A 15,771-nucleotide genomic window follows, 5' to 3' on the forward strand; every position below is an offset into this window, starting at 1 on the left:
TGGACCAGGGGACGTCCTGGTGGCCTGGGGATGTTCTGGATGGACGTGGGGACGTCCTGGTGGCCTGGGGACGTTCTGGATGGACATGGGGACGTGGGGACGTCCTGGTGGCCTGGGGACGTTCTGGATGGACGTGGGGACGTCCTGGTGGCCTGGGGACGTTCTGGATGGACATGGGGACGTGGGAATGTCCTGGTGGCCTGAGGACGTTCTGGATGGACATGGGGACGTGGGGACGTCCTGGTGGCCTGGGGACGTTCTGGATGGACATGGGGACGTGGGGACGTCCTGGTGGCCTGGGGACGTTCTGGATGGACATGGGGACATGGGGACGTCCTGGTGGCCCAAGGACATGCAGGGACGTCCTGGATGGACCAGGGGACATGGGGACGTCCTGGTGGCCCGAGGACATGCGGGGACGTTCTGGATGGTCCAGGGGACATGGGGACATTCTGGTGGCCCGTGGACATGTGGGGACATTCTGGATGGGCCAGGACCTCATGGGGATGTCCTGGATGGACAGGGGACATGGGGACGTCCTGGTGGCCTAGGGACATGTGGGGACGTTCTGGATGGTCCAGGGACCTCTGGGAACATCCTGGTGGCCCAGGGACCTGTGGGGACATCATGGATGGACCAGGACCTCATGGGGATGTCCTAGTGGCCCAGGGACCTCTGGGGACTTGGGGACATCCTGGATGGACCAGGACCTCGTGGGGACGTCCTGGTGGCCCAGGGACCTCTGGGGACTTGGGGACATCCTGGATGGACCAGGACCTCGTGGGGACGTCCTGGTGGCCCAGGGACCTCTGGGGACGTTCTGCATGGATCTGGGACCTCTGGGGACATCCTGGGTGGCCCAGGGCCTCTTGGGGACATCTTTGGGTGGCTTCAGGGACCTCTGGGGACGTCCTGATGGCCCAGGGACCCCCAGGGGTGGCCTGGACGGACTTGGGGACATTCCCGGTGTCCCCAGGACCTGTGGGGACATCCCCGAGCCTTATTGGGGGGGGACACGGGGACGGCCCAGAGCCTTATGGGGACACCCCGGTGCCCCCCAGGGACCCCCGGTGGCCTTAGGGGACACCCCCTCCCCCCCCCGCGGGGGGCTGTGGTGGGTGTCCTGCCCCTCCCCCCGCCCTCGGGGGGACACGGGGGTGTCCCCTCCCCCCCCTCACTCAGGAAGGGCCCCCGGGGGGGGGGGGAGGGGAGGGGTTCTGCTGCTGCCGGGGGTCACCCCCACCCCCGGGGGGAGGGGAGGGGGGCGGGGTCGCCCCCTTTGACCTGCTGTAGCCCCGCCCCCGGGGGGGCACGCGGATGCCTGGGGGGGGGGAGGGGCTGCACCCGCCCTTTACATACCTCGGGGGGGGAGGGGGTCCCCAGCCCCTCCCCCCTCCCCCCGGGCACGGCCACCCCTTGCCAGGCGGCGCGGGGGGGGCGCCCTGGGGGTGCTGCTGCCCCGGGGGGGAGGGGCAGTGCCGCTGGCCCCGCCCCCGGCCCGCGCCGCTGTGGATTTTCCAGGTTCTAGATTAAAAACTTTCCAGAAAGATTTGTTGCCTCCGACCAGTGCTCCCAGTATGGACCAGTGCTCCCAGTATAGACTAGGGCTCCCAGTACGGACCAGTGCCCGCCCAGTACGCGCTGGGTGTAGCTCAGCACTCACAGTACAACCCCAGGACCCACCGGGTGCACCCCAGTGCTCCCAGTAACCCGCCCCCCTAGTCTCCCAGTGCTCCCAGTAACTCCCAGTGCTCCCAGTACCCGCTAGCGCACGCAGCCGCTCTAGTAAAATACCTTTATTGCAAACGCGGCCGGGGACACACCCCCCCCCGCCCCCGGGACCCCCCGAACTCCCTCGGGACCCCCCAGGGTCCCCCCGCCCTCCCCGGAGCCGCGTGTCCTCCGGCCCAGCAGGGGGCGCTGCGGCGGGGGCTTGGCGCGCCCGGGGAGGGCGGATCCCAGTGCTCAGCGGGGCGGGGCGTGGCCGGCGGCGGGAGGGCGTGGCCGGGCGGCGGGGGCGTGGCCGGGGCGGATGAGGGGGGGCGGGGCCCGGCCCTGCTGGAGCGGCGGCGGCGGCCGCGGCAGCACCGGGGCGTTGGGCGGGGCCGGGCGCAGGAGGGGCGGGGGCTGGGGGGGCCGCGAGGGGGAGGGCGGCGGGGGCGGGGCCGGCGGCGGGGCCGCGCTGGGGGGCGGGGCCGAGGCGGGAGGCGGGGCCGGGCGAGACACCCCCGTGATCTGCACCTGCGGGAAGAGAGGCGGTGTCGGGGCTGGATCGGGGCGGAGCCTAGGGGCGGGGCCAGGGCTGGATCGGGGCGGAGCCTAGGGGCGGGGCCAGGGTAGGGGCAGGGCCAGGATCAGGGACGGGAGTGGGACTCAGCTCCAGAACTGGGACCAGGACTGGGACTGGAACTGGGACCAGTCCTTCCATCAGGACTGGAACTGGGACCAGGAGTGGGACTGGAACTGGAACCAGGGCTGGGGATAGAACTGGGACCAGTCTTTGCACTGGGACTGGGACCAGTGCCCAACTCAGGACTGGAACTGGGACTAGGGCTGGGACTGGGACCAGTCCCTGGCTTGGAACTGGAACCAGTGTCTGGCTCAGGAATGGGACTGGGGATGGAACTGGGACCGGGGATGGAACTGGGACCAGTCCTTGAACTGGGACTGGGACCAGTGCCCAGGTCAGGACTGGAACTGGGACTAGGACCAGGAATAGGGCTGGAACTGGGACCAGTCCTTGCATCAGGGCTGGGACTGGTCCCCGTCCCTAGACCCACACCGCCCCCCGCCCCCCTCACCTCTTCCTCCTCCTCCTCCTCCTCCTCCTGCCCCTCCCCGGGGGGGGGCGCGGGGGGGTCCCCCCCCCTCTGGGCCTCCCGTTCCCGCAGCAGCCGGTCGAGGCCGAAGCGGCGGCGGGCGCCCAGCACGAAACTCTTCACCTGCGCCGCCGTCTTGTTCCCCAGCACCCCCGCCACCGCCGGGAAGTCGCGGCCGTAGCGCCGCAGGGCTGGCGAGGGCAGCGGGGTTAACGAGGGTAACGAGGGTAACGAGGGGTAACGAGGAGGGGGGGGGCTCACCCTGCACCGCCAGGAGCTGCTCGTCCGTCGTCCAGCGGGAGCTGAATTTGCCGTTGCCCTGGGGGGAGAGGGGGGGTGTGGGGACGTGTTGGGGGATGGGGGACGCTGTGGGGCACGGCAGGGACATGATGGGGCATGAGGGGACACCGTGGGGACACCGTGGGGCACGTGGGGACACCATGGGGACACTGTGGGGCACAGCAGGGACACGATGGGGCACGTGGGGACACCATGGGGACACTGTGGGGCACAGCAGGGACACGATGGGGCACGTGGGGACACCGTGGGGCACATGGGGACACCGTGGGGCACGTGGGGACACCACGGGGCACGTGGGGACACCGTGGGGACACCATGGGGCACGTGGGGACACCGTGGGGCACGTGGGGACACCACGGGGCACGTGGGGACACCGTGGGGCATGTGGGGACACCGTGGGGCACATGGGGACACCATGGGGACACCATGGGGCATGTGGGGACACTGGGGGGCATGGCAGGACATGATGGGGCATAAGGGGACACCGTGGGGACACTGTGGGGCACAGCAGGGACACGATGGGGCATGAGGGGACACTGTGGGGCACATAGGGACACCATGGGGACACTGTGGGGCACAGCAGGGACACGATAGGGCACGTGGGGACACCATGGGGACACCGTGGGGCACGTGGGGACACCACGGGGCACATGGGGACACCATGGGGACACCGCGGGGCACATGGGGACACTGTGGGGGCCATGGTGGGACACCATGGGGCATGTGGGGACACTGGGGGGCATGGCAGGACATGATGGGGCATAAGGGGACACCGTGGGGACACTGTGGGGCACAGCAGGGACACGATGGGGCATGAGGGGACACTGTGGGGCACAAGGGGACATCATGGGGACACTGTGGGGCACAGCAGGGACACGATGGGGCACGTGGGGACACCATGGGGACACCATGGGGCATGTGGGGACACCACGGGGCACATGGGGACACCATGGGGACACCGTGGGGCACGTGGGGACACCACGGGGCACATGCGGACACCATGGGGACACCGCGGGGCACATGGGGACACTGTGGGGGCCGTGGTGTGACACCATGGGGCATGTGGGGACACTGGGGGGCATGGCAGGACATGATGGGGCATAAGGGGACACCGTGGGGACACTGTGGGGCACAGCAGGGACACGATGGGGCATGAGGGGACACTGTGGGGCACAAGGGGACATCATGGGGACACTGTGGGGCACAGCAGGGACACGAGGGGGCACGTGGGGACGCCGTGGGGCGCATGGGGACACCGTGGGGCAGAAGGGGACACCGCGGGGCACGGCTGTGACACCATGTGACACCATGGGGACACCGTGGGGCGTGTGGGGACACCGCGGGGACAGCGCGGGGCAGGACACCTCACCTCCGGCGGCCGCAGCCCCTCCACGCCGCCCTCCAGCGCCTGCTTCAAGCCGCTGTTGATCTGCTTGATCCGCTGCACCTGCAAAAGAGGGGGGGGGGGGGGGGATGTCTCAGGGGTCACCCCCACATCTTGGGGGGGCACCCCAAATCTTGGGGGGCACCCCATAAGTTAGGGGGCACCCCTTAGATTCTGGTTTTTTTTTTGGGGGGGGGGTGTTTTACCTGTCGTTTGAGGGAAACCAGTTGACAATCCAACTGGCGCAGGGCCAGCGCCCCCAAGTCGGGGTTGGCGGTGACGCCGGCGACGTCCTCGCGGCTGAGGTGCATCCCGCGGGGGGGGCGGCGGCGGTGCCGCGCCGGGGGGTGGTGCCGATATTGCGCCTCTTTGCGCGTGGCGGTTTTGGGGTAAAAAGGCTGGAATTTATGAATTGGGGGGGGGGGGGGGGCGGGGCTGGGGTCACCGCGCTCACAAAGTGAGCGCGGTGACCCCAGCCCCGCCCCCCCCCCCCCCAAAAAACCTCTTTTGGTGGTTCTGTCTCCCCCTCGTTAACGGGGCGGTGGTCGTCAGTCTCGTCGTTGCTATGGAAACGGGGGTGAAAAAGAGGATTTTGGGGGGGTTTAGGGGTTGGTTTAGGGGGGAAGGCGGGGGGGGGTTACCTGTCGTCGCGGTCTTTGCGGCCCAGGAGCCGTCGCGCCTGTCGGTCCATGACGCTGGTTCGGGTGCGGGTTTTTTTCCAGGAATAATAATATTTAACGAGGCTGGGGATGAGCTTGTCGGGGAGCTGCGGGGGAGGGGGGGAAGGGGGGGGGACAGGGTGAGTTTTGGGGGGGAGGGGGTTTGTTTTAAGGATGGGGTGGGAAGTGGGGAGGGGGACTGCTAAGAATGGGGGCGGGGCATCTCTAGAAATGGGGGGGGAAACTCCTAAAAATGGGAGAGATGTGGGGGGAACCCCCTAGAAGTGGGGAAGGAATCCCCTAAATATGGGGGGAACTCCCTAAATATGGGAGGGAACCCTAAATATGGGGGGCAACCCGCTAAATATGGGGGGGACCCCTAAATATGGGGGGGAACTCCTAGAAATAAAGGGGGGAAACTGGGGGGAAATACCAAGAAACTGGGGGGGAACCCCCTAAAAAAGCGGGGGGACCCCTAGAAATGAAGAGGAGGATGTGGGGGAACCCCCTAGCAATGGGGAAGGAATGCCCTAAATATGGGGGGGACCCCTAACTATGGGGGGGAACCCTAAATATGGGGGCAACCCCCTAAATATGGGGGGGGAACCCCCAGAAATGAAGGGGGGGGATGTGGAGGGAACCCCCTAAATGTGGGGGGGAACCCCCTAGGAAGTGGGGGGAGGAGGCAGCGGGGAACCCCCTAGAAATGGGGGGAAACCCCATAAATGGGGGGGAACGCCCTAACAATAGGGGGGGCAGATGGGGGAGGAACCCCCTAAATATGGGGGGGAGTCCCCTAGAAATGGGGGGTTAGGAACCCCTAAAAAAAGGGGCGGAGCCCCTTAGAAGGGGGCGTGGGTGGGAGGTGCCACCTGCTGGGATGGGCGGGGGAGAGCAGGTGGCACCGCTGGGGGCGGGGTCGGGGTGGTACGTACCATCCCCTGGAGGGGGGGGTGTGTCAGGAGGTGGCACGTACCATCCCCTGGGAGGAGGGGGGGGGTCAGGAGGTGGCACGTACCATCCCCTGGGGGGGGGGTCAGGAGGTGGCACGTACCATCCCCTGGGGGGGGGTCAGGAGGTGGCATGTACCATCTCCTATGAGGGGGTCGGGGTGGGACATACCATCCCCATGGGGGAGGGGGTCAGGAGGTGGCACATACCGTCTCCTATGGGGGGGGTCGGGGTGGCATGTACCATCTGGGGGGGTCGGGGTGGCACGGACCATCCCCTATGGGGGGGGGGTCAGGAGGTGACAGGTACCCCTTCGGGGGGGGGGGGTCAGGGATGGCACATACCATTTCCTATGGGGGGGTTAAGGCGATGGCATGTACCATCCCCTATGGGGGGGAGTTAGGGGGTGGCATGTACCATCTGGGGGTGGTCGGGGTGGCATGTACCATGCCCTGGGGGGGAGGGGAGTGTCAGGAGGTGGCATGTACCACCTGCTATGGGGGGGGGATCAGGGGGTGGCATGTACCATCCCCTATGGGGGGGTCAGGGGGTGGCATGTACCCCTTGGGGGGGGGGGTCAGGGAGTGGCATGTACCATCTGCGGGTGGTCAGGGGTGGCACGTACCATCCCCTATGGGGGGGTCAGGGGGTGGCATGTACCATCTCCTATGGGGGGGTCAGGGGGTGGCATGTACCCCTGGAGGGGGGCGGTCAGAGGTGGCACATACCATCTATGGCGAGAGACACAGGTGGCCTGTACCATCTCCTCGACGCCGGGGGGGGGTCCCGGGGCAGCCCGTTCCCCCCCATCTCCCCAGGGGACAGCCTAGGGGGGCCGTGGGGACAGCAACCCCCGGCCCAGGGTCACCAGGAGATGCCGGATGAGGCCGGGGATGGATCCAGCTGCCACGGGGGGTCACCAGGGGGCTGGGACCAGGTGCCCTCCCCCACAGGGGGGGTGCGGGGGGTTTGGGGGTGCATTTTGCCGGGGGGTCTCTCACCATTTGCTGGATGCGAGCGAAGCTCTTGCCGTGGAAGCTGAAAGCCTGTTCGAAAAGGACCTTGTCCTCCACCGTCCACTCGTCCGGGAAAGGCGTGAAGTTGGCCAGGTCGGCCAAGGACTTCTCCACGTCGTGCTTGTGCCACAGCAGCATCCCCAGAGCCTGGCGGGGGACACACACGGGGGGGGTCAGGAGGTGCTTGGGGGACAGCCCGGGGGGACCCCATGCTTGTTTGGGGGGGTCCAGGTACCTGCTCAATGTTGTAGCCGTGCTTGTCCTTTGCCATGGCGATGTATTTGTCCACTGAGGAGGTAAAGGGGGGGTTGGGGGGGGTTGAGGGAGGGTAAAGGGGAGGTGCAGGTGGTGTTGGGGGGTAAAGGGGGGGCAAAGGGGGTGTTGGGGGGGAAAAAGGGGGGGTAAAAGGGGTGGGGGGGTGAAGGGGATGTTGGGGGCGCAAAGGGGGTGTAAAGGGGGAGGTTGGGGGGGGTAAAGGGGGAGGTTGGGGGGGTAACGGGGGTGTTGGGGGTGTACATGGGGTAAAGGGGGGTTATGGGGGGGCAAAGGGGGTGTTGGGGGGGGTAGAAGGGGGGTGTAAAAGGGGTGTCAGAGTGGGTGGGGAGCAGCCCGCAGCCCCCCCCACCAAGGGACGCCCCGATACAATGGCGGGGGGCTCACGTTTGGCGTCGGAGACGCAGTGGTTGGGGGCCCAGACCAGCATCCCCTTCAGCTCCTTGTTGCTGTAGCGGGCGGGGCTCTCTGGGGGGGGGGCAGGGAGGTCAAAGGGGGGGGGTGACACCCCCCAGCCCCCACCCCAGCCCCCCCCAAATCGTCCCTACCTGGTTTGCAGTCGGGGATCACCGCCTGGTAGTCAGCCCCCACCCGGATCATGCTGTCTGGGGTGGGGGGGGGAGAGGGAAAAGAGTGGGGACGGGGGTTAACGAGGGGGTCTACGCCGGCCCCCCGTGGTTGCGTGAAAGGGGGGCAGTGGTTGTGACCCCCTCCCCGCCGGCGAACAAAGCCGGCGGCCGGCGCACATGCGGGCAGCCGGGGACAATGGGGACGGGGCTTTGTTCCCCCCCCTCAAATGTGTCCCCGTGTTGTGTCCCCCCCCACAAAACCCCACGGGTGGGGGGTGACGTGAGCGCAGACACCCCCCCCCAACACGTGGGGTGCACCCCGACACACACGTGTGATGTGGCGGGGGGGACACAGGCGCGTTTTAGGGGGCGGGGGGGGGCACAGGAGTGTTTTGGGGGGCAGGGGGTGCACAGGCCTGTTTTTTTGGGGGGGGCCACTCACCGTGGGCGTGCTCGTCCTCGCTGCCCTCGTCCTCGGAAGGGGGGGGGCCACCGCCGGCGGCCACCGACTTCGCCCGGCTGCGGGACAGGATCCCCGAGGGCTTCTCCATCACCGACGGCATTGCCTGGGGAGGGGGGGGGGCCTCAGGGTGACCCCCCAAATCCCCCCCCGGGGGGACCCCACAAGGCCCCGCCGGTGAGGGGGGGGTTCAGCCCTGCTGCCCCATGCCAAACTTTAGCCCAACCTTGGTTATTTTGGGGGGGGAGGAGGGGGCGTGGGAATTGGGGGGGGGGGATGCGGTGTTGCTGCGTTGGGCGGCTGGGGCTCCTCTCCCCAAAAAGGAGGACCCCCCCCCCCAAAATGGGAAGTAAAGTTGGGAGGGGGGGTAAAGGGGAGGGGGGGGGATGGGTGGGGGGGTGTTTGGGGGGGGGTCCCGGCGCCCACCCGAGCCCACCCGCGCCCACACAATGCGCCGCTGGCCGCTCCCGCCGCCTGACGGTGCCAAAGTAGTTCCAGCTCCCCCGGCCTCAGCACGGCCCCCCCGCCCCCAGCGTACCCCTCCGCCGGCGGCAAGGGGGGGCATGGGGGGGGGGCACGGGGGGGTGGAGACACAGGGGTCCCAGGCTCGCCGTGGGGTGTGTATGCGGCTGGGACCCATAGCGGGGGTGGGGGGGCACACGTGTGTGCGGGGCCGTGTCACCCCCCCCGCGTGTGGCTGGAGGGAACAAAGGGCCAGGGGGCGGCAGGGGGACAAAGGGGCTGATGTGGGGCTGGGGGGCTGTCCCACTGTGGGGCTGCTGTGGGGCTGGGGGGGCCATGGGGCTGATGTGGGGCTGGGGATCTGACCCATTGTGGGGCTGGGGGGGCCATGGGGCTGATGTGGGGCTGGGGGGCTGTCCCACTATGCTGCTGGGGGGGCTGTGAGGCTGCTGTAGGGCTGGGGGTCTGTCCCACTGTGGGGCCACGGGGCTGCTGTGGGGCTGGGGGGGCCATGGGGCTGATGTGGGGCTGGGGATCTGACCCACTGTGGGGCTGGGGGGGGGCCCATGGGGATCCCCCCCACCCCCCATCACAGGCTCCCTGATGCTCACATGCCGTGGGGCTGCCCCTGTCACTCCACACCCCCCATCCAGGGTCTTGTGGGGTGCAGCGGTCAGGATGGGAGTGCGGGGTGCCCCCCATTTCTGGGGGTGCTGTGGGGCAGGCTATGGGGCTTGGCTGACAGATGTGGGCTATGGGGCCAGCTGTGGGGCTGGGTATGGACTATGGGGCTCAGGGATATGGGGCTGCTGTGGGTCAGGGCTCAGGGGTAGGCTGTGGGGCCGCTATGGGGCAGGGCTGTGGGGCAGGCCGAGGACTCTGGGGCTGGGATGTGGGGCAAGGCTGTGGGGAGGGCTGAGGGCTCTCAGGCAGGGCCACGGGGCCAGGCTATGGGGCAGGCCAAGGGCTGTGGAGTGAGCTGAGGGCTCTTGGGCAAGGCCGTGGGGTTGAGCTATGGGGCAGGCCGAGGGCTGTGGGCCAGGGCTGTGGGGCAGGGCCATGGGGCAGAGTTACAGGCCGTGCTGAGGACCCCGGGGCTGGGCTGTGGGGCAGGACCGTGGGGCAGGGCTGTGGGTCAGGCCGAGGGCTTTCAGGAAGGGCTGTGGGGCCAGGCTATGGATCAGGCCGAGGGCTGTGGGGCTGCGATGTGGGTCAGGCCAAGGGTCCTGGGGCCGGGCTATGGGGCAGGGCCGTGGGGCGGGGTTATGGGTCGTGCCGAGGGCCCCGGGGCCGGGCTGTGGGTCAGACCTGGGGGCCGCGGATCCGCCATGGCGCCTCTCCCCTCAGCGAACGGGCAGCCCCCCCCCCCCCGCTCTCCCGCCCTCGCCCCTCTCAGCCAATCAGCGACGAGCTGCCTTCGCGCCCAACGGCGCCGCCACGCGCCAGCTCCCCCGCCCCTACAGCGCATGCGCGTCCCCTCGCACACCTCCCCACCGCTTGCAGCAACGCGCATGCGCGCCTCCCTCTCTCCGCCCCCCTCCCTTCTGCGCAGGCGTAGTGGCGCTGGCCGGCCGCAGGCTCGCGCGCCGCCGCCCCCCCCCCTATATATAGGGCGCGCTCCCGCGCGCCCCCCCTCAGTCCTCTCCGCGCCCCCGCGCCGTGAGGAGCCGCCGCGGCCGCGCTCGCCGCCGCCATGGGGGTGAGTGGGGCCTGGCCGGGGCGGGGGAGCTTGTCCTGAGGAGAAGGGGAGAGGGGCGGGGCCTTTGAGGCTCCTCTGAAGCGATTTGGGGCCGTCTGAGAGGATGGGGGGGCTCCTATGTAGAGATATGGGGCTTCTATGAGGCGATTTGGGGCCATCTGAGAGGGTGGGGGGCTCCTGTGAGGAGATACGGGCCTTGTATGAGGCGATTTGGGACCCTCTGAGGGGACTGGGAGCTCCTATGTGGAGATTTGGGACCTTTCGTGGGGATTTGGGCCCGTCTAAGGGCGTTTGGGGCTCTTATGAGGATACTTGGGGCTCTATGCGGGGACTGGGGGCTCCTGTGAGGGGAATTGGGGTCTTACAAAGAAATGTGGGACTCTCTGTGGCGATTTAGGGCTCCTGTGAGGATACTTGGGGCCCTCTGAGGCCGTTGGGGGCTCCTGTGAGGAGATTTGGGACTCTCTGAGGGGCTTTGGGGCTCTTACGAGGAGAGTTGGGGCTCCTGTGAGAGGCTTTAGGACTTTTCATGGGGACTTGAGGTTCCTCCGAGGGGACTTGGGGCTTCCATGAGAAAATGTGGGACCCTCTGAGGGGGTTTGAGGCTCCCTGAAGAGACTTGGGGCCCTTCTAGGGGATTTGGGCCTCTGTGGAGGGGGGGTTAAGGAGGGCCGGAGGGAGGTGAGGGGATCGCTGAGGGAATTTGAGGGGGGATTTGGGGCTGTTTAGGGGGATGGAGGGGTCTCTGAGGTGGGTGTGTGTTTTTTTGGGGGGAGAGCAGGTGTTTGGGGTGCAGCAGGGTGCATTCAGAGGCCCCAAGGGTTTTGGGGGTCCCTATGGGGGGGTTGCAGGGACACTGGGAGACCCCAGAGTCCTCACCTCCCCTCTAACCATGGACCCCAACTGCCGGAAAACCTGCAGGTTTTCTCCCCAAAACGAGCCAAAACCGGAGCTTTTAGGGTCCAGCCAGCAGCAGGTGGTAGGGAAAAAACCCCGCTCCAACCCTCAAAAAACCCTTAATTTCCCCCAAAACTGCCAACAGGTGTATTTTGGGGGGAGGCTTGCCCTGTACTCCTCCCCAAACCACGTGCATCAGTGTTTTTCCTGTAAAGTACTGATTTTGGGATGTTTTGAACTTAGTTTTGGTGGAGGCGAAGCTCAGGAATCCCCAGATCCGCTTCGATACCTTGCGGGTCTTCGGGATTCGTTGGGGATTTGAAGGGATCCCAGCAGGATTGTGGGGCTCCCCTCCCTCATTTTGGGGTAAAATTGCCCACATTTTGGGTTAATTCTGGCGGCGGACTCCTAAAATTCAAGAGAAAGAAGCACTTAAAAGCGATAACTTCACGCCGATGCTGCTCGGTGCCATCTCCCTGTCCTGGCCTATCTAACGAGCACCAGCTTCGTTAAAACACCAAAGATTTAAGGGCAAACCCGCACTAATTTAATTACCCCAGTGGTAACGACCCCAGGGACTAGGCCACGACAAAGCTTTCCCACTCCCACGGGGACCGGGAGGGTTCAGCGCGCCCCCATGTGCTCCTCAAAACACTTTTTTACCCAAAAACTGCTTTTTTGCAAGGATTTTGTGGCAAACCCCGCTTGTCACCTGTAACTTGCTTATTTTTTTAATCCGTGGGCTTTAATTATTATTTATTTCTAGGCAAACTTTCCCGCTGTTGATGGGCGGAGCTTCGGTATTTGTTAAAATAACGCAGATTTAGTGAAAATTAGCTTTTTTGACGTTTCTCGCCGCAGAGAAAGTCAAGCAAAGCCAAGGAGAAGAAGCAAAAGCGCCTGGAGGAGCGAGCGGCCATGGACGCCGTCTGCGCCAAGGTGGAAGCCGCCAACAAAGTGAGTGTTCCCCTCGCCGGTGGGGTTCAAAAAACGGGGTAAAACCCCACAGAATTGGTGAAATACCACAGAGCAGGGCCTGGCGGGTGGGAGCAAACCTTCCCCGTTTGTTTTTTGGGGTGCTGTTTGGTTTCTTCCAGCTCGAAGATCCCCTCGAAGCTTTCCCGGTTTTCAAGAAATACGACCGGAACGGGTGAGTGTTGCCCGTCGCGGTGTCACCGAGGTCGTTCCCGGCGCCGCCGGCGTTATCCCCGGTGCCGACGCCGTTTCCCTCCCGGCATCTCCCGTAGTTTGAACGTCGCCATCGAGTGCAAACGCGTCTCCGGGCTGGAGCCCGCCACCCTCGAGTGGGCCTTCGAGCTGACCAAGGCCAACATGCAGACGCTGTGAGTCGCGCTCCGCCGCCGGTGCGGCCGCCCGTCGGCGCGGCACAACCGTAGCGCCGAGATCCCGGCGCCGCGCGGGGGAGGGCTCACGAGGGCTCCAGCTCCTTGCCGGGAGCCATGGGGAACCCTCGCCTGCCGTGACCCGAAATCGTGGGGTTTTTTCTCCCCCAGATCGTGGGGGGGGTTGGGTTTTGCACCCCCCCCAAAATGGTGGGGGGTTTCGGTTTTGCCCCCCCGCCCCAAAATTGTGGGGTTTTTGATTCTGTGCCCCCCAAATCATGGGGGATTTTGCTCCCAAAATCATTGAGGTTGGTTTTGCTCCCCCAAATCGTATTTTTTACTCTGAAATCATTGAGGTTGGTTTTGCTCCCCAAAATCCTTGTGGTTTTTGTCCCAAAGTTGTTGGGGTTTTTGCTCCCCAAAGTTGTTGGGGGGGTGTTTTTTGGGGTCCCAAAATCGTTGGGGTGGGGTTTTGTGCCCCAAAATTATGGAGCTTTTTTTTTTTTGCCCCCCAAATTGTGGAGCTGAGGAGGTTTTTTGCCCCAAAATTGTGAAGCTGGTGGGTTTTTTTGCCCCCCTCGCAAATTGTTGGGGTTTGGGTTTTTGCCCCCAAAATAGTTGGGGGGATTCTCAGGCTCCAAAGCTGTTCGGTGTTGTTTTTTTTTATTTTGCCCCCCAAAACGGTTGGGGGGTTGTTTTGCTGCCCCCAAATTCTTGGGTTTTTGGTCCCCAAATTGTTGAGGTTTGGGTTTTGCCCCCCAAAATGGTTGGGATTAGGTTTGCTCCCAAAATTTTTGGGGGTTTTGCAGCCCCAAAATCGGGGGGGGGGGGAGGGGGGGCTGTGGGAATGTCTGCCTAAAATTGTTGGGGTTTTTTTTGACCCAAAATTGTTGGGGGGGTTCCCCCAAAATCATTGCTTTGGGTTTTTTTCCCCAAAAATTGTTGAATATTTTTTTTTGTGTCCAAAATGGTTGGCGGGGGGGTTGCCCCCAAATTGTTGGGGGTGTTGCCCCCCAAAATCATGGGGGGGGTTGCCCCCAAAATTGTTGGGGTTTGGGGTTTTTTGCCCCCCAAATTGTTGGGGTTTGGGGTTGTTGCCCCCCAAAATCGTTGGGCATTTGGCTTTTTTGCCCCCAAAATGGTTGGCGGGGGGTTGTTGCCCCCCCCCCAAATTGTTGGGGGTTTGGTTTTTTTACCCCCCAAATTGTTGGGCTTTGGTGTTTTTTGCCTCCCAAATTGTTGGGGTTGGTTGTTGCGCCCCAAAATCATTGGGGGTTTGGCTTTTTTACCCCTAAAGTGGTTGGCGGGGGGGGGTTTACCCCCAAAATCGCTGGGATTTGGGGGTTTTTTTGCCCGCCAAATCGCTCTGGTGATTTTTCCCTCCAATCATTGGTGTGCTTTGCCCCAAAATCCTTGTTTTTCACCCCAAACGGGCAGGTACGAACAGAGCGAGTGGGGCTGGAAGGAGCGGGAGAAGCGGGAGGAGCTGCGGGACGACCGAGCCTGGTACCTCATCGCCCGCGAGCCCGGCGCCGGCCCCGTCGCCTTTTCCCACTTCCGCTTCGACGTCGAGTGCGGCGACGAGGTTCTCTACTGGTGAGTAGCCCCGAAAATGGGGTAAAAAACCTCAAAAAAAGGGTCTTTTCCACTTTATAACACCCCTGCGGTTTATCCTACAGCTACGAGGTGCAGCTGGAGAGCAGGGTCCGGCGGCGAGGGCTGGGCAAGTTCCTCCTCCAAATTCTCCAGCTGGTGGCCAACAGGTGACAACCGATAGCTTTTTTTTTGGGGGAAAACCAGGCGGTTTTGGGGTTGCCCACCCCTGGCTGAGCTCCCCCCGCCTCCCTCCTCGTGTCTCCCCCAGCACGCAGATGAAGAAGGTGATGCTGACGGTGTTTAAACACAACCACGGCGCTTACCAGTTCTTCCGAGAAGCGCTCCAGTAAGCGTAAAAAACACCCAAATTTGCTTCGTTTTACCCCGTTTTCCAGCCCTGGGGGGGGAGGAGGAGGAGGAGGAGGAAGGGGGGGGGGGTTTGTCCGTCCGTCTGTAACACGTTGTTCGCACGACTGTCTTTTCAGTGCGCTGGCAACGTGCCGGGGCCGGGCGACGCGGGCAGGCGGGGCAGGGGCAGCCGAGAGAGGTGGGTGCTCGGGTCCCCCCCCCCCCTCGGCGCCAGGGCCCAGGGGAGAGCCCCTTTTCTGGGGGTTTTTAACCCATTTTCCAGGGATTTTTAACCCATTTTCCGAGGGTTTTTAGGCCTTTTACCAGGGAGGTTTGAATCTGTTTTCTGAGGGGAGTTTTAGACCCTTTTCCCCAGGGATTTTTAGCCCCTTTTTCTGGGGGCTTTTTGCTCCTTTTCTGGGAGGTTTGAACCTATGTTTTGACGGGGAGTTTTTTTAAGGCATTTTCTGGCTTTTTTAAGCCATTTTTCTGAGGGATTTGAACCCTTTTCCGGGGGGGGAGGTTTAAGCCCCTTTTCCGGGGGGGTTTAAGCCCCTTTTCTGAGTCTTTTTAGTCCCATTTGGTTTTTAGTCCATTTTCTGGGGGTTTTGCCCCTTTTCCGGGGGTTTTTAACCTATTTTCTGGGGGGTTTATCCCTTTTCTGAGGACTTTTTAGCCTGTTTTTCAGGGCTTTTTGCGCCTTTTCTGGGGGATGTGAACCTATTTTCTGAGGGGGAGTTTTTTAACCCATTTTCTGTTTTTTTTTTCTCATTTTCAGAGGAGTTTGAAGCATTTTCTGAGGGGGGGGATTTTAACCTATTTTCCGGGGCTTTTTAACCTATTTTCTGGGGGTTTTTAGCCTCTTTTCCAGGGAGGTTTGAACCTGTTTTCTGAGGGGGTTTGCCCCTTTTCTGAGGGTTTTTAATCCATTTTCTGGGGGTTTTGCCCCTTTTCTGAGGGTTTTTAGTCCATTTTCTGGGGGTTTTGCCCCTTTT

General features: G+C 63.9%; 2 protein-coding genes and 1 long non-coding RNA gene across 3 annotated transcripts; 1 reads left to right on the forward strand and 2 right to left on the reverse strand.

The window, feature by feature from the left end:
• On the reverse strand, positions 1 to 858 carry LOC142074520 (uncharacterized). Its single transcript, XR_012670625.1, has 2 exons — positions 674 to 858; positions 1 to 585 (listed from the first exon to the last, which is right to left on the reverse strand). It is a non-coding gene; the product is annotated as an uncharacterized LOC142074520 (long non-coding RNA).
• A 988-nt stretch (positions 859 to 1,846) lies between these two features.
• On the reverse strand, positions 1,847 to 8,534 carry RCOR2 (REST corepressor 2). Its single transcript, XM_075135194.1, has 12 exons — positions 8,414 to 8,534; positions 7,951 to 8,007; positions 7,790 to 7,870; positions 7,365 to 7,417; positions 7,115 to 7,276; positions 5,145 to 5,269; positions 5,006 to 5,066; positions 4,710 to 4,901; positions 4,489 to 4,566; positions 3,081 to 3,138; positions 2,802 to 3,010; positions 1,847 to 2,241 (listed from the first exon to the last, which is right to left on the reverse strand). Exons 1-12 carry the CDS (start codon positions 8,532 to 8,534, stop codon positions 1,966 to 1,968), a joined length of 1,473 nt encoding a protein of 490 aa, XP_074991295.1. The 3' UTR covers positions 1,847 to 1,965.
• A 1,898-nt stretch (positions 8,535 to 10,432) lies between these two features.
• Positions 10,433 to 15,765, forward strand: NAA40 (N-alpha-acetyltransferase 40, NatD catalytic subunit). The gene is made up of 8 exons (XM_075135195.1): positions 10,433 to 10,592; positions 12,351 to 12,446; positions 12,587 to 12,639; positions 12,737 to 12,832; positions 14,270 to 14,428; positions 14,512 to 14,595; positions 14,697 to 14,774; positions 14,914 to 15,765. Exons 1-8 carry the CDS (start codon positions 10,587 to 10,589, stop codon positions 15,089 to 15,091), a joined length of 750 nt encoding a protein of 249 aa, XP_074991296.1. The 5' UTR covers positions 10,433 to 10,586; the 3' UTR covers positions 15,092 to 15,765.
• Positions 15,766 to 15,771: the final 6 nt, after the last annotated feature.

This window comes from Calonectris borealis, chromosome 37 (assembly GCF_964195595.1).
Source record: "Calonectris borealis chromosome 37, bCalBor7.hap1.2, whole genome shotgun sequence".
Lineage (NCBI taxonomy): Eukaryota > Metazoa > Chordata > Aves > Procellariiformes > Procellariidae > Calonectris > Calonectris borealis.